We start from the raw sequence: 18240 nt of genomic DNA, 5'->3' as shown, positions 1-18240 counted from the left end.
GAAAAAAAAAGGTTTTAATTTTTAGTTTGTAAGTGTATTTTCTGTCTACTTATGACTACATATCAAGTTTTACAATTATTAATAAGTTTATTTTTCTTGGAATACCTTCCCTGAAAAATCTGTTGCTGAATTTTGTCATGCATGTAAATAATCTTGCATTAGTAATACTTATTTCTTCAAACACTTTTTCTGGTTTTGAAATAAAAGTTTTAGCCTTCCCTTCCTTCAAATTTAATATACTCTGAGACTGTGTTAATGTTTTGCTTTTGTTTTTGTTCCTTACACTTCTGCGTGAATTAAGAACTGTGTTAATTTTGCAACAAATCAATTTTTAAATTAAGACTGAGACATAGTCTCAGGCATGCCTTCAGTACAGCTGGTTCCTTCCCATCTTTATTGTACCAGATACTGAGAGACAGAGGGGAAATGCAAGGACTGCAGTTGGGGCTTTTTTTCCTGTTTTTTTTTTAAGGCTGGGTAGTGAAATATTTGAAATTACTTCTGATGCATCACAATGGTGCAAAAGGGCACTGTTCCTCTTTTACTTTCAGATTGCTTGAAAAATTTCAGTAGCTCTTGAGAAATGAGTTTGTGGTAGAGCTGAAAGAAATGTGGACATGGCCAGTGTTGCTCCTTGTAAGGTTCTGTGAGGATCAGAAAATGGAGATGGTGTTTTCCCCTGGGATGGAGCAATATAAAAAGACTGATGGTTGTGTGTGTGGTTTAATAGGTTGTCCTGAAGCTGCAGGGCTTGGCATGTCCCACAGCTTCTCCAGGGAAGTGATTCTCCCCTGGCTGTAACTGAGGTTGTTCTCATCCTGTTTGTTTGTTGGCCCTGTTAGCTGCTACAAGGTTTCTGGTCAGAGCTTAAAGAGCTTGTTTCTGCTCTTCTAAGTGAGGAACTCATAGAGGCTTCAGCTCAGTTACTGCAGTGGGATGTGTGCCCAGCAACTGCAGAACCCCAGAGGTAGCAAGGACTGGTAAGAAAAATTGTCCATTATGCAAAGTATATAATGAAGGTACTAAAACTTTGTATTGATTGTAGGGTAAAACGGTGGGGAAAGGTACATATGCAGAGTTCCAGAAATCTGGCATCGACTTTGCTTCCCTTTTGAAAAAAGATGAGGAGGTGGTAGAGCAGCTGTCAGTTCCAGGAACCCCCAACCTGAAGTCTGCCCGGAACCGAACCTTCTCGGAGTCCTCTGTCTTGTCCCAGGATTCGTCCGTCCCCTCGCAGAAAGATGGAGCCGTGGAACAACCACCTGTGAGTGCTCAGAGGAGAGAGGTGTCTTGATTCTTGTCTGGCTGGTTTTTAACTTAAATTTTGATATGGGCTTTCCCTGCAGCATTGGGATTTCAGGGATTACTGAATTGCATTATCAGGTGAGAGCTCGCCTGTGGAGAACCTGCCTGGCTGTGCTTGGCTGGCAGCTCACAGCTGAGCGTGGGGCTGTTCAAACCCAGCAGAGTCAGCCTGTGCAGTTCAGCATCAGCTCTGCTGAGTGCTGGGAGCATTCCTTGTGTGAGTCCAGAGCCACCACACTGTGCTTCTTTCAGCCTGCCCTCTGACAGCAGTGCTGTAAAGGACCAGTCCCGCTGTATTGGGTGTGTTTGTGCAGTGTTGAACTGAAATGAACACTTTCCCTGAAGTCCTGAGCTCTGGGAAGTGCATGTAGAAGCTGTGGCTTTATGCAAAGTCTGTGTTTGCATGGCTGGCATCAACATGCCCATAAACATACCCACATGATCTTGAGCTGGCCTGCGGGGGTGATCCTGGGACGCTGCTGCCTTGCTCTCTTTTGGTGGTGGAAACAGAAGGCTTTGTAGGGTGCCAGTGTGACTTCCAGGTGCCTCCTTATCTCTTGGCCTGCCCAATGCAAAAGCAACCCTGAAGTTTCTGTACCAGAGGTTGCCTTCTGCTGGTGTGTTTGCATTCCCATCAATCAGTGCAGGCTCCCTGTAACCCTGCTAGGCTTGTGCTAGCACTGCATCCATGGAACAAGCATTCCCTGTATGTCCCTGATGCTTGTCACCCCTATGCTGTAGGTCTGTATTATCTCTGTTTCTTCTCTATGGTGAAAAGCAGTGAGATTAAAAAAAAAAAAAAAAGCTATGGACCTTTTAATGCCTTTTTGAGGAATGGTTTTATGCTCCAAAGCAGTGAACTTATATAATTAATGCCCCAGTGGCAATTCCAGTCATAAATTCTCTTAAATTTATGGAGGTGTACCAAGCTTCTTAGCAGCATCAATACTGTTGAATGGGGATGGGGAGAAGTGGGAAGGTGTGGTGGCTGGAGAAACAAAAAGAAATATAGGCTTCTCACCTTCTATGGATTTGTAGCTTGCATTTCTCTTTTTATGTCTATCAGGTCTCTTGATTCCACTGCTTTTGTACAGCCATGCCTTGTGGCAACAAAATCAACTGTTACATGTCCACTAATTGCCACTAGTTTTTATATTGCATATACTGTAAAATTTTTAAAAGATGCCTGATTTTATTAATTTGTATAGTTCTTTTACCTTCTTTATGCCTGTATCATTTTTTCCTTCTCTGTTTTTTAGCGTCCCCCATCCATTGTTTGCTTACTATGACTTCCCATTTATCATTTCAGTTATTTTCCCTATTAATAGATGCTTTGTTCTTATTTACAAGGAGATGATTAGAACTTTGTTGATAATTTGTAAGTCTCAAGTATAGATTGGTTGATTATGGTACATACTTGTAGAAGAGTATTTACCTTAAATGCTTTTCAGGGAAGGAAAGGTTGCCCACATTTGCTTTCTGAAAACAGAATCTTCCCTGAGTGAAGGCCTTAATTTGTGGAGCTGTTATGCACGAATGTGCTATATAAGAAAAAAAGAACCCACATAGTGGTCAGAGTAAATATTTCTGGCTATATATGAAGTTGTGGTATATTTGGTGAGCCAATGCCAAATAAAATCCTTGAAGTGTTGCTTCGCAGAGTAGCTTTTTCAGTATTGGGGCACTGAGACTAATTTTTTTGTCATAGCTATAGTTCAATATTTAAAGTTTTTATATGCACAATCACTTTATCTCCTTGTTTAATTGTTTGCTAATTTTGAACCTACTGGCTTAGTCTGAATCTGTAACTACAAGATTGATGGGGTTTATTCTATGGATTTTCTTTCAGGGTGAAAATGCACTGGCTGCAGTGCCAGAGGAGAGTCGACATGAGGGAAAAATAAGCTTTAAAGTTTACAGAAAATACTTCTCTGCAGGAGCAAACTACTTTGTGATTTTTATACTCTTATTATTTAATATTTTGGCACAGGTAAGTTGTTGGAAGCCACAAATAGTATTGAATGAATTTTGAGTTTGTGAGATCTTTTTCTGCTCTATTTTTATTTTTTTTTTTTTTAAATACGGTGCATACTTGGTGCTGTAATGTTTAGTCTAAAATGTTTGGGTGTTCTTTAATAATTTTGTAGCATACCCAAGTGTCAGCATGGAATTTTTGATACGGCATTGAGAGGTCTTATACTGATCCTTATTCCAACAATTTTAATAACTCACTAAAATAATTATTTTGGTGACAATATGGCATGAAAATTATAAGCCAGTGTACTTTGTTTAGAAAGAGAAGAAAATAATAAAGTGTATAAAAGTGGTGTTAAAAAACAGAGTGTTTCCAGTTGAGGAGGGTAAAGAGATGTACTGGGTGTGGGAGGACAAGAGCCTGACAGAAGTGTTCAAAGAGCAGCTCACCTGTTGGTAAGTGCAGATCATGTGAAAAGTTTAGGTGGAGGGTCACTGTTTAGCAGAATGAGAAAGGAAGGAAGAGCATAGGCAAATATTTTGTGTGATGCAGACTGTAGCAGGTATGTAGATGAGTTTTTAAACAAAGTTATTTACAAACTTACTGAAAGCAATGGTGAGCTGAGGAAGCTGAGTGAGGATAGCTTTCGTGAACCTTTTTCTGTTTTTTGCTGAGAAGGCTCAAATTCATTTCATGGAAATTATTTTTCTTGGCTGTAAAAAAAATAGTCTATATATTTTAACATCTTACTTCTTGCTTGTCCTTGAATTGAGTCTGTTGGAAAGTTAGCTAAGCAAGATCAGATCTCTGTAGTAGACTGCCCACAACTTCAGATTCACATGAACAGAAGTGTATTTTGAGATTAAAAACCCTGTTACATGTTTGTAGTCACCTTTTGTCACAGAAGGAAGGTGGCAGAAGGAGTTTTTCCCTCCCTCTCCTCTCTCATCTTCCTTCAACCCTGTTTCTGGTAATTATCTCCTGTAAACACAAATTTCTGGACTGGTAACATCAGAAAGTTTGTTAATCAAAAAGCATTTTGGAATATCTCTTGTAGCAAATTTAGGAACTGAGAAAATGAGTTCTTTAAAGTTCAATTAACATACATTAGGTAGAGCTACTATATTTTGTTTGCTAAAGTGTATTGCTTTCCTTTAGCTTGCTAACATGTAAGGTAATTTAAGGTAACTTCTTTCTTTGTAGAGCACCTTCTAATGTGCTTGGCAAATTGCTGCTGGTCTTGAAAGACTGGATGGCATACTTTTCTGAATATGTGATGTTTTCCCAGAGAGCTTGAAAGAATAGCAAGGAAATTTAATTTTCTATTTTTTTTTAAATTTTGTGAGATGATTCTTGTATTTGCTTCTTTTGCTCAAGGTGGCCTATGTGCTCCAGGACTGGTGGCTTTCATACTGGTAAGTTGGTGATAAAAAGTGGCTGGTTGTTTCTGCCTTTTCAGTCAATTGCTGTTTGTTTAGTTGAAGAGGAATGGAACCTGCTCTAGAATACTTCAGATCTTCCTCTGATTTCCACTTCTTTTTTTGGGGGGAAAAAATTAAAACTTTATGCTACATGTAGCCTGTAATTGCATCTATTCATGTTGTGATGCATGACAGCATCAATACATGAGATCTTTTGAACTAAAGATTTCAACTAAAGAATTTAATCTAGAAACAGCTAAATGCACTTATTTTATGATGGTTATCTTCTGTGTGCATTTCCACAGGGCAAATCATCAAGAAAAGTTGAATCTCACAACAAATGGAAATAATGGAACAAAAGTGCCTGATCTAGACCTTAACTTTTATTTGGGAATTTATGCAGGTAATTGCAGAGGCATGTGTGTGTGTATGTTTGTGTCTTAAGAACTATTTATTATCTGATATAGATTATTGAGAGGTGCAAAGCAATGCGTGGGGGAATGTGATTTCTAGCAGTAACTGAGCAATGTCTTAACAGATTAAAAGCCTGAGTCTTGTTTTCTGATTAAATAGGTTGCAATAAATAAAATAAATCTGACAGAAGAAATAGGTTGAATGCAGAGTCTTTAATTGCTTTGGCTGGATTTTGGAAAGTAAATCAGGAATTGAGTATCTGAAAAGTCAGTCACATTAAGGTTGGAGTTATTGTCTATATATTAGTAAGTAATTGAGCTAAATCTTCAGTCATTATATGGATGGCAAGAGGGATTAGAAATGGATCTTTGTTTTGTGCTGTTCTAAAACTTGGCATGGCTACATTTCTTCTGAAGTGCCATAGAAAAAGAACAAGCTTTTAAAAGGCATCCTAGATGGGTATGCAAAGCAGGTTGTTAAAAAGCATTTCAATATATTTCAATAGGTAGCATTATGCTTCTGAATATTCAGAAAAGGGCGTTGATCCTTGCATTCAGGCATCCAAACATCTTGAAAAACTGCTCTGAGATGTAGTAAAAATTGCCACAGAAGAATCATGTGCATGCTCTCAGATTCTGCTGTTTAACACTCTTAGTGATGCATGGTTTTATATGGCATGGTAATTTCTTCATGGAGATGTAAATGGTTGGTGTGAGAAAACAGGTGCAATGCCAGAGGAATATGCATTGAATGTATTCAGAAACATCTCCATGGGTGAGAGAATAGGTGCAGGATTTTTTGTTTAGTTTGTTTTCTGGAATCCATGTGATCTGAGTGGCTGACAGAGAACATTGTGTTTGGCCTGGGAAGCAACAATTTAGGAGCCAGATGAACTTGGCTCTTATTTTCTCTGTGTATGTAATGTCTTATTTCCTGAACTGTTCCAGTGGACTGCGCAGTGTGATTAAATGTGGCAAATTTCATTTTCTCTAACCAGGTAGCCTAAACCACATTAGTGAAAATTTTATTCTTAAAAGAATATTTTGCTCTAGATAGCAGAACAACAAAAGCTACCTTTATATTGAAACTTTTAGATGACAGTTGACTCTGTTCAATATTTGCAATTGTTGAACAGACAGCATTGACTTATCTACACAAAATTGTAAGTGGAGTTGACAAAGTTATAAAAAGGTAGTGCATTTTACAGGAAATACATACTAATCCAACTTACCTTTTTTTATAATCTAAAGAGTAAAACAATTTAACATTTTTATTTCTGATTGTCAATGTTTGAAAAAACAAGTCCACTGTAGTAGTTCATTCTTAGTCCTTGTTGCTTCTGTGAAACAAAGATTTTGAAGAGTAAAATTGCTCTTCAAAGAGTAATAGGGAGCACTGCTGGCCAGAAATGGGGTGCCAATTCCACGCCTCTTCTATAAGGCAAACATGCAAAGAGCCCTTGTCTCTCTCATACTGAGGTTCTGAGCTCATGAACAGGGAAAGCAGAGACAGACCAAGTGAAGGACTTGGAAGCATGTCTTGTTTCCCTTCTCCCCAGCCATTAGGTCTGTTCTGGGAGGGTTGTACCAACAGCTTCCAGCAGCTTCCAGGCCTGAGTAGAGCTGTACAGAAATGTGGGGTTTCCAGGATGTGGTCCCTCTCCTCATGTTGCTCCCAGAGACTGCTGTTAGGAATGGGCTGTGTCACAGCCTCCTGCTTCATGCCTCTCCTGCTCCCTTTTTGCATGACCCAGCTTTCCTGTTTGGGTATGTGCAGTTATTCTTGGAAAAATTGTCTTCTCCTGGCCTGGGATACAGCAGCTGGGACAAGGCAAAAAAACTCTCATCCCAGCCACCAGAATGTGAGCAATAAACTGCAAGAAGACAAATGAAATAGTGATGATACCTTTATTTACTCCCTGGGAGGATACAGAAGGAAGCATATGGGATAGCTTAACCATTTCACATAATTTAAAACCTCCCTCTTTCCCACTGTTACTCTAGCTGTTCCTGAATTGTGTAGGATTTTAACCTGCCCTGAGAATAGGCAAGGTTTTCTGCTGGTAGTTGGGGTCTAACTTCAGCGTGTCCTCAAGACCTGAGGTAGCTGTGCTGCCTTCTGAAGCAGAACACGTAGAGCCTGAAAGCTCTGCTAAATCTAAGGTTTAGACCTTCACTGTTCACTCTCATTGACAGGGAATTTGAGCAGCCACATTGGAGATTATGCGCAGCAAACAGAGCAACAGCAATCTCATTATTTATTTCAGTTTTTTGCCCTATAGCACCCTTGTCTTGTAAGCAGAGACGTGCCCAGAAGAGAAGCAAAAGAGTCTGCACACCAGTTCCCTACAAGGACTGTTTCTTCTCATGGCATAAGGAATGCATCTTACATAGTGTGAAAGACACATAATTTATGTGATTTGGTGTGTTTTACAAGGGGAAGAATGGCATGAGTGGTTTGGACTGATTGGGAGTAACTCAAGGTTGTGTCTAAATAGCCATGTATATATTACTTGTTTAATACCTGCTGGCAAGTGTTGAATCTTCACAGTGACCTGTGCCAGCCACAATTATACATGGCACTGCAAAATGAATTTTTTAGTAATGCTGTTATGCAGAAAGTTTCAATATGCATTTATCTCATGGGTTAACAGACATTTCCTACATTTCTATGAAGTACCAGTTCTTTCAAACAGAAAAAAGAGAAATGGATTAAATTGATTCTGTGATAGTAACTGAAGCTAGTGACAAGTGTATCTGTGTTCTGCACTCAGTCTGAGTCCCCCTAGGCTTAAGTTTGGATTCTTGCTATATGCAGAAGTCCAGAGAATTTGGTTTTAGTGCAATCTTATTTTTAACTTTTTTTTCTCCTGAAATACCCATATCTTTTTGGAGTCTCCATTCATGTTCTGTTGTTGTTTTTTGATTTTTTTTTGATTTTTTTTTTATTTCAGGTTTAACAGTGGCTACAATACTATTTGGCATAATAAGAAGTCTTCTGGTGTTTCAAGTTCTTGTCAATTCTGGTCAGAATTTGCACAACAAAATGTTTCAATCCATTTTGAAAGCCCCTGTCTTGTTTTTTGACAGAAATCCTATAGGTAAGTTTATTGTAAAAAAAAAAAAAACCAAAAAAACCAAACCTCAGTATTTAATGTATCTCCTTGATTGCGCAAATTGTACCATTTCTGGACAATTACAATTTGATGGTATTTTTGCACTTCTGTTGGGTTCTTTTGCTTCTTTTACTTAGACTTTCTAAATCTAAATTTTTATTTAAACACCTCAAATTTTACAGTGTAGTCCCTTTCAATTTCAAACTCAGACTGCTTATTGACGGTTCACCTTACTGTGTTTAGGTGCAGCTTACAGAACAATGAATTAGCTGTAGCTTTGGTGTTGTACATGGACCTGTATTTGCACTGCTGTTCTGATGCAGTTTCACAGGGAGTCTCCCATATGCTGAGTGTGTGTGAATGCATTTTGTGAAACTGTGATCCAGATCCTTATGTTCTTCAAAAGAAAGGAGAGAGAAGCTGGAGCAGAGTGAAGAGAGTGGGAAGGTGGGTGGTACTGATTGCCCAGCCAAAGGTTTGTCTTTTACATGAGAATCAGAAACCTGATGGTCTCCACTCCCTTGGAAAAAAATGGACTTGTTCTCGTAGCACCAGGAGGCATTTAATTGTAAGGAAATAAAGGGGTGGCTTTATTGTTTCAGAGAAAACAATAATATTTTCAGGAAGTTGATATTTATGTGGAGAAAAGGTTCATGCCCATGATATGATGGGTGAAATGTGTACCATTTAATCTTAAAGAGCACCCCTATAACTGGAGACAGTTAGGGCTGTGTTACATGGCCTGTTTGTACTGTGAGTGTGTGGAAATGTAAATTCAAGGCCACTGCAGAGGTTTAGAAGGGAAGCTCAGGAAATGGGAGCTAGTGAGAGCACATGCATGAGAAGAAATCCTAGTGCTGATGTGTCAGTTTTCCTCTTCTCTCTTGCGTATGTGTGCACAGCAAATGCAGTAACTTCATTTTTGAGGGAATACAGAGTGATCTTCTAAGAATGCCCATAAATCTGGTTCATAATAACAAACCAAGAACTAGAGAGAAAACATCAGCAACAATGTAAAGTAACACCAGTTTGCTTTGTAACACTATGAAGCTCTAATTAGCAGTGCATTGTAAAATTGCCATTCTTTAAATCTGCCTGTCGCTGGTATTCACACAATGTTGTGACTTAGATGTGTGTTTCTGTTAATCAACAGATATTTTGTAATAGAGGATTAACTTCAGGATGCATGTATTTCTTTCCCTTCATCTTTCTTTTGGTCAGGATGGCATGCAAAAGTACTTCTGTTCTGATCTCTGCATTATTTGAAAAAAGGAAAAAAGAGAAGAAAACAGATGACACATGAGACAATGTTCTCCTTCAGAATTGCAGCATTTAGCAGTTCTGAAATCTGTTTGTAATATCTGTATTTCATTGTCTGATTTACATGGGTTTTTTACTGTTTATTTTCCTTTTAGAACTTCACATGCTATTTCTTGCATTGAGGCGGGATTATTTTCCCCATCTTTTTTTTAAATATGCCCATAAATGACATACTAAAAAGAAATTGAAGTTTTTAAATGTGCTTTTTTCTAGCTTTTGATTGTAATAGCTAAACCAAACTATTAGTTATCGTATCCCATATTAGCAAAGCTAATATTGCAATGTCAGATCTGTCATTTAAGCATCCAGCATGTTCTCAGTGTTAGTGTGAGGTCTCTAAGACCTCAGCAGAAGCAGTTGCTGAACTGAATTTTGCTGTTTCATTTATCAAAAAAGAATCAGTAATTAAAAAATACCACGGCTAGTATTTTTAACACATGGTGATCTGTGTTCCAGAGTTGAGTAGGTAACTTAAATAAACAAACATCCCAAGCTCTTGGTAGTGCTTACTGGGGAAGCAGAGTAACGAGGAGCATCGGGGAGTCGACATTAGGAAATGGAAATGCGTGGTGAATCATGACATGTCTGTCAGCTCCCAACAGTGTAGATCCAATCAGTCTTGGTGAATAAATGAGATGACTTATTTCTAAAAAAATTGTGCTTTGTGAATCAGTTTAGGCATAAGCCCAAGATCTCTCTTTACAGATTGCATTAGCAATATATGGGGAGGGGTAGGTTGTAAAGGGAATAGTAACTAGCATTTTATCCAGATGACAGAAGAAAGTAAATGTATTTTTGGAACCTGGATTAGATAGCAGAGAGAGAAAAGGAATCAAAGGACCCCTCTCTTGTCTCCCTTCCTAGCCAAAAATATTTGTATGTACACAGAGTTCACCTTTAAATTCAGCATGTCTAAAAATAATTAAACTTTACTGTATATTTTGCACTGAAAGAACCTTATTAGTAAATGACTGTCTTTCTCTTTCCTTTTTAAGTGTTTAGCTTAACCCTACTGAGCTGATAATCCTAAGTGACCAAAGTACATTGTCTTACCCAGCATGCAGAAAAAATTGCCATTTATTTATGACTGAAATTCTAATTTATCAGCAGGTATCTCTACTGCATCACTTACACAGCTGTTGTGAAAGCTGGATGGGTAGTTGAACTGCTAGTATTTTGGGTTTTATTACATCTGACTATGCATTTGTTCACAGAAGTTATTTTTTTGTGTAGAATTTGGCTCTCTGGAAACTTCCTTTGCTCTTCTACCCATATCCCAGTGAGGGAATGACATGAATGTCAAAGCATCTGTAAAGTAGGGAGATGTGGACGTTTTCTATTTCGTAGTGAATGCTTCATATATTGCTCTTCACATGTCGCGTGCGGGAATAAAAAGGGGTTGATTCCTGTGCATGTCTAGCACAAGAGGGCAGCATGATCTGTTTTATCCCAGTTAAGCATTACAGAGGCTTCTTAGAAGGATAACAAAATTCATCTGTTGTGTTTTTAGAGATGATATTTGAGGAGTAAATTTTCAACCTCTCCGCTGAGCAATAGTACTGTGGTTCCATTCAGTTGTCTTAATTGTCTACAAGAATAGTATTTTCTCCTGATCTTTTACACAATGAGCTTTTCAGCTTCATGTAGTGCTGAGTTCAGGAACTTTTTTGCTTTTGGAAATAGTGGCCAAAAAGTCAGATAACCCTCTAGAGTCAGAGGACTCCCACTAGGGAGACCTTCTTCAGCCATTATTCCTTTTAATTTCTTTTCCAAGATGTTTGTAACACTTCAAAACAGATTTGTTATAAAGCTATGTGAAAGGGACCCGGACTTCAGCAGCAAAGACTTGATTGGGGACTTGCCTCTTTTGAAATGAGTTTCTTACTGAATCGTTCAGATGATCCTACTTTTGACAAGCTTCAGGATTTGATTCAAGATTACTTTCTTAGTTTGTAAATGAATTGTTCTTTTCTGGGATTTAGGGACAGAGATTAGAGAAGTGATGCTAATGTGTAACTGCATAATTTTCAGTTATGGTGGTTGTAGTGCACATTCTGTGTAATTTTGAATTGCATTGAATTTAGGAAGCTGAAACCTGCTGCTGCTTTGCTGATGGGTGCTGTAAGAAGGAATGGATGATATGCATTAATTTGTTCAGATAAAATAGAAATCTCTTCCCCTTCTAGAGAATCTGCCTGAAATTTAAATTGAACCAAAATCACTACAGAAGTGCAGCTTTTTTTTCCCCAAATTATATCTCCCAAAACTGTTGGTTTTGACAGTTGCAGGCGGAAAAGAAGTATTTTGGCAGACTTTGCAGCATTTCTGGCCTTCTTAGAAACGGGAAGCACTGAATTGTATGATGTTAAATTGACCTGTTAAATTAACAGGTTTTTTTTTTCCCCCACAAATGCATTGTGGAAGCATTAAATAAACATTGATCCCTTTGGGTACGTACCTAGACTTTGAGATTTGACCAGGTTAGAGAGAGAAATACTTTTTTTTTGGTTTTGGCACCCAGAAATGGCACGCTGAACTGATAGCTAATAGCAGCACATGAAAGCAAACTCCAAATATAAAAAGATTAAAATGTGAAAGAAAGCTGTTGTTATAATGAAGTTTGTTTTTCTTTAAGGCATAAGGATTTTAATTATAGCGTTCATAAGTCAACTGCTGAAACGCTTATAATTTGACAAAGTTTTTTTATAGGATTAAAAGCATGTTCATCAATGCACAAATGACTATCTGCATTTTATCTGACAGAAGTGTCAAATGGGCAATGTTGTTACAGTGTTTCAACCATATAATATTTGCCACGAATATGGTATTTCAGCAGTCTGAAAATTACAATGCTGATAATGAGGCTGTTAAATTATACTTTATCAGATGGATAGTGAAACTGCTCTAGTTAGTGTACATTAATGTATGCTTGTTCACACAAGTGATTCTGCTGAACAAGTAGCATGTTTAAACAAGAAATACTGGTCTTAAACTGGGTGATTTACAGTAGGTGGTGTTTTGGCATATCATGCAGTTAACAAGGCAAAGCTTCATGTTAAGATACTTTGTTTGTAGTCTCATTCGTCAGTGATATAAATATTCAGTAGCAATGCCAGGAAATGTATTGTATTCCTATTTGACTCAATGACTCAATTGCTTTCTTTATTTCTTTTTTTTTTTTTTTTGGAAACAAGATCTGTCCTATCTTTCCGATGCAGTTTTCAGATATATCCTTGTGGTCAAGATGAATTCTGCAGGGTTGTGAAAAACTGTACCAGCTCTTTTGACAGCTTTCATGTTCTCTTAAGCTAATACAAAAAAATGCATTGTCCTTAAAGCAGCAGAGGCTTTGTTTTTGACTCTCTGTGCCAAGCTCTAAAGGGCATTCGCATGTGCACAGGTTTGTTAGTTTATGTTGAAAAAGAAGTCCCTATAGAACAGCCTTTTGTTGTAAAATAAAAACACAGATTCTCTCTTCCGTGTTGGTAATCACTTGCATTTGTTGTTATTAAGATGGCAACACAATGGGTTCCATCAATCATCAAGATCCTTAACAACCACACAACGTTGTAAATATTATGTTTGGGTGTTTGAGTGGAACAGCTCGTCACTGAAGTAGGTGTGGTAATTAAAACCTGTTAGGTTGCTACATGTGTTAAAGAAAAAACCCTTTAATGTTTTTTTCATGTAACAATGGCGATATGTACTTTAAATCTTATCAGGGCGTGATTATTAAATGATATTTTATGGGAGTTGCTCATTTACTGTTAGTATTATCATGGCTTTGTTAAGAGTTTGAATAGTCTTATGCTTCCATGTGTTTTATCACCATTATGATTCTGTCAAGAGCTGTGCGAAGGTGATTGCTATAGGAGTAGTCTTTAAAGTCAGTAAATGGCACTCTGGAGTTATGTTTACATTTATTATCTATTAGCGTAACTCGATTCAACTCTATCCTGTTCTTTTCTGCAGTAGTAATTGAATGAAACTTGGCCATAAAGCGATGAGACAAGCCCATTACATTTTCAGTTCACCGAGTCAGAGCTCACCCCATTTATGCCTACTATGGGAGATAAAATTAAAAGCTTTACGGGAAAGCTGTTTGTAGGAGGGGATGAGCCATTATTTGACAGGGAAATAGCGTGAAGCTTGCACTGACAGCCGCTTCCAAGTGCAGCCTCTTGCTTCCCTGGCACAAGATTCCGCGTCCCTTCGTAGGGATTTTCGATCTTCTTCACATTAAGATCGCCTGGTGGGGAAAACGGCCTGCTGTGAAACTCATTTCTGACCATATGCTGACCTGCCCAGATACTGCAAAGTCTAGTGTTTTCATTTACTGAAGCAGCTACAGAGAGAGCTGCTCTCGCCCCACCTCAGCCGAGCAAAAAGGAGGCATAGAATGTCGGGCAAGACAGGGAAGCCTAATTAAAAATACTGGCTTTAGAAGACTGCACAGAAGCTGTTCAGGGACATCTCTTTCCTGCAAGTGTAGCTGGAAAATAAAAATGAAATTTTGTTTTAGTCTTGCATAGCTGGCATGCTGTTTTGGGGAGATTTGTGGCAATGGGGAACTACATGTTGGTTGGAGACACTTGAAAACAGAGGGAGAAACTGCTGTAATATTGATAGAAAACTGCAAGGGGCTTAAAAAGAGGGCCCAACTGAGGTGATGCAGCCACAAATAAGCTTTTAGAGATAATCCAAAATGGAGATTTTTTTCTTTTCTTTTTGTTTTGATAATAACTAGTTTAAATATGTAACCTTTTTTTGCTATTTTTAATATGTTTATAAATTGTGGAATGCTGCTACGACTGCTGTGGATAGTGGGGACTGGAGGTGCCACTTGGATAGAATGTCCTCTCTAGCTGTTCATGGATGCCTGTTTTGGATGGGAATTGAACATCTCTGAGAAATGAGGAAAAACTTATCAAAACTCACTTCATTCAACCTTGGAACAAGGCATAAGCATTTCCAAAACTAAATTACTTTGGAGAAGAGCTAGGCAGGGATGATGAATAGCCAGGTGGTGAGACCACCTCTAGGAAATGTGGGAAAGGCAGTGCAGGTCTTCTCCCCCTCTGGTTCAGTGTGAGCTTTGGACATGAGGATCCCCACCCCAGGTGACAGCCATGCACATCGGGCTCTTGGCTGTGCCAAGCCTTCCACTGCTGTCCTTTATGGACACACAGAACACAGTTGAGTGTTTCTGCAAACACTCTGGTGTTTGCAGAAAAACTAGCCCACTTTGATGGCGTGTTTTGGGGTTTTTTTGCTTAATCTGAGTAGCTGGAAATTAAAATGAAACAAACACTCTCACAGTGCAAACTCATTTCATTAGCACTGTTCTGCTTTATGCTGCGCAGAATTCTTTCTCCCAGACGGTCCTAGGTAATCTGCACTGCAGCATCTGGGTGAATTAATTAGTTGAGGCTTCTTTCTTTTTTTTTTTTTTTTTCTTTTTTTCAGATTGCCAGCATCTTGCAGATTATGCAACAAGTGAAGATTAGTTTGTGCCTGTGGTGATCTTGTAGAGTGTTTGGAAACAAAAGGCACTTCTCGATCCAAAATTAAAATTTTAGTGTAGAAAAGAATGGCTGTTGTATGTGAATCTGCCTGCTTTGGCAATCCAGACTAAAGCCTGAAGAATAGAAATAACAGCAGAAGCAAAGGTATTGAATCGAACTTGACTTCAATGTGTTGTTCGGTTTAAAAAATACAAACTTAAAAGTTATTTGCAAATAGTACAATACAGTAAAAATAGTACAGTTTACAAATAGTACAATAATTGCTTGACAGATCTTCCACTCTGTCTTCCCCAGATAATTTTTTTTTCCTTCATCAAAACCATTAGAGACTTTGTCTGGGGCTTTTTGTTATGTATTCAGGTGAACACATATGCAGAGCTTCCTTCAGGTTTTGATTTTTTATGTCATTTTATGAAAGATAATGTTATATTTGGAGAGGGCAACATTATTCCAAGCTGTATATGTTTGATAGCTACCAGCCTTAAGAGAGCTTTTCAAAGTGTTTTAAAATAGCATCAAGCATATGAAGAACATTTGTTTGTTTGTTTGTTTGTTTTATTAGGTAGTGGACAATAGTCCTGTAATTAGAGTGGTAGTATGTAATGGACATTAATTATTGCTTGTGGCTATACCGACCCTGAGGCAGGTGTCTTGAAACTGGAAACTGCACGTTCATTTTTGTTTGGGGTTTGTTTTAATGTTCATTTAAATTTGAGCTCTTGTTCAACATTTTCCAGGGTGATTCTTATTTGCATACTTAGTTGCCATAGTTTTTGATTCTGGCTTGAGCAGAATATTTAGTTGTGGTGGTCCCAAAGTGAGGTTGTAGAGTGAGGAGGTTTCTGAAAAGTCAGCATAGGCTGGGGCTGCCTTAACTATGACTCACCTAATGCTGGGTAGGAAGTTGTATTCGCAGAGCCAGCAGGCAAAGCAAGCTGCTGCATGGCAGAAAGGTGGCAGAGTCTTCATTCTCAGCTGTTTGATTCAGGGTAGAGTGCCTTTTGTACTCAGGAGATGGTTTTGCTCTTACATTTGTCTTTGCGCTGTTGTAAAAGACCTAAAAATGACTTCTGACCTGTTTGTCTTCTAGTTGTAGGATCCCCTCATCCTTCCTCATTTACCAGTTAAAAAAGAGCATAAAGGTCACTAATATTTCTGAAATTTGAGCTTTTATCTTGTGCTGCTTGTGCAATATTTATGACATTTGAAAATTCAGAGGAAATTTAGAGTTCAGCTTTTCATAAGGTCGTGGTTTCTGTGTCCACTGACATGGTTCTGGTCAGTTTTCACCCACTGTGTACCAAATTCACCCTCTGTTTTTTCCAGAAATGCTACTTTTCCTGCTCTCTTTCAAGCATAAGTCTTCACTAGCTTGATTTAATATTGAGTCAGAGAGTGCAGAATAATCTGAAGGCGTTTGGAAACCTGAGAAGGTGAAGATTTGGAACTTGGACATCCTTGCTAGCAATTACAAGGAATAATAGATGGAAGAGAGATGGTCTAACTCTTCCTCAGTTCTTTTTATCAGATGTGATGAGATTTCTCTGTGTGTGTGGTAAACCTCTTTTTTCTCAATGAAGTTGCTGTCTGTTTAATATGTAAATGATGCAATGCAGAATATTGCTAATTCATGTGTAGGCAGGAAGAAACACTCTGCTTTGTGGTAAACTTCCCTTCAGTGGGAATACATGCTTCTTTGTCCCTGTGTGTATTCATTTCTCAGCATAATTTCATGTTCATGAGTTTGAATGTTCACAACCCAAAATAAAGAGTTTAGTTTACTAAAACTAATTTTAGGCAAAATTCCTACATCTGTTCTTAAGATGTCATAATTAACTTCTCATACAGAAATACTGTCCCTGCCCCATCCTTTCTAGGACATGCCTGGAGGACAGTAAGTGATTGGATGCCAGGGGCATTTGCTCATTGTGGGGTTTTTCCCCACTCTCTTCTTTTCAATGTGAATATTTAAAGCTGTAAACTTTACATTATTTTGTTCCTATCTTCTTCTAGAGCACTTATTTTATTTTCTTTTTGGAATCTGTAATGCTTATCTTTAGAGCAGAGGTGGTGTCTGTCTTAACTTAGAGAGTAAAGTCCCTGTGCTTAAAGGATGGGTATCTAGGATTTGGAAAGTGCCACTTAGAAATTTACCCTATTTTTAAGATTTATTTTAAAAAAAGTTTATGTAAAGGCCCATATGCTTTCCTTAAGTTTGGTACAATACTCCTTTCCTTTCTCCCTTCATTGCTTAATTCCCCAGTTTCCTTTTAGAAGAACAGTTCTCTTCTCTCCTGTCTGAACAACCAGCCAAAAGTAAAAAATTACAGTTAGCTTTCCAGAATATTTCTGGTATTCCCTGACTAAAAAATGTTGAAATGGTTTAAGGAAGAGTTGGTAATTCTTACCTTCAGTCAGCTAACATTTCCTTACCATTGGAGAAGAAAACCCCAATTGTTTGATGCTCCTTTGAGACAAAAGATACCTGCAGAAACCTCTGCAAATTTAAAGCCTCAGGTCTGTGAAATATAGATGGTTTTAGCTTTAGAAGGGTCATCTTTTTTTCCATTAAACTAACAATATAGAGAGAATTTTTTTTTCATCAGGATTTTCAACAGAAAACTAGTTATTCTAGACTTATTCTAATATTAAGAAATCTTATCTAAGGAGCACTTTCAAAATAAAGCCAAATTTGAGAGAAAGAACTGCCTTGAGGTTTTTATAAAGCTGACAAGTTCTAATATTCCAAATACACAGTGACAATGATCTTCTTTTATAATTAAGCTACAAGTATGATTTAATATTGAATTCAAAGCCATTCGCTGAATGCTGCTTATATTTAAACCCCCAAAAATCCCCAAGAGAAAAAATGGAAAAAACAATCCCAGCATATTTTTTTTAAATTCAGATAAGAAAAAATAAACTCTGCTGCACCTCAGTTTAATAACCAGTGTTGCTCAGCTACTACCGAAGGCTTAAGGACAGTGTTTAGAAGTGATTGTTCAAAAATAAGTGTTTCTCTAAGATTATGAGGGCTTATACAGATGATTTTGTTCACCTGCTGAGTGTTCAAAAGGGGAAATGTCCAATCTGACGCTTTCCAGAAGTGTTTGTTTGCTTAAAAAAATAGAAACATTCCTGTGGAAAAATAGGATTTAATTAATT

General features: G+C 37.9%; 1 protein-coding gene across 1 annotated transcript in view; it reads left to right on the top strand.

Annotated features, from left to right (window-relative positions):
* Positions 1-18240, top strand: part of ABCC4 (ATP binding cassette subfamily C member 4) — a 141713-nt gene that overhangs the window by 43874 nt on the left and 79599 nt on the right. Inside the window, exons 15-19 of the mRNA XM_058821742.1 lie at positions 1046-1264; positions 3155-3295; positions 4658-4695; positions 5007-5104; positions 8069-8215. Of these exons, the coding sequence (XP_058677725.1) occupies positions 1046-1264; positions 3155-3295; positions 4658-4695; positions 5007-5104; positions 8069-8215 (643 nt within the window). The remainder of the gene's footprint in view (positions 1-1045; positions 1265-3154; positions 3296-4657; positions 4696-5006; positions 5105-8068; positions 8216-18240) is intronic.

This window comes from Ammospiza caudacuta, chromosome 2 (assembly GCF_027887145.1).
Source record: "Ammospiza caudacuta isolate bAmmCau1 chromosome 2, bAmmCau1.pri, whole genome shotgun sequence".
Classification (NCBI taxonomy): domain Eukaryota; kingdom Metazoa; phylum Chordata; class Aves; order Passeriformes; family Passerellidae; genus Ammospiza; species Ammospiza caudacuta.
This window is presented reverse-complemented; position numbering and strand designations above follow the sequence as displayed.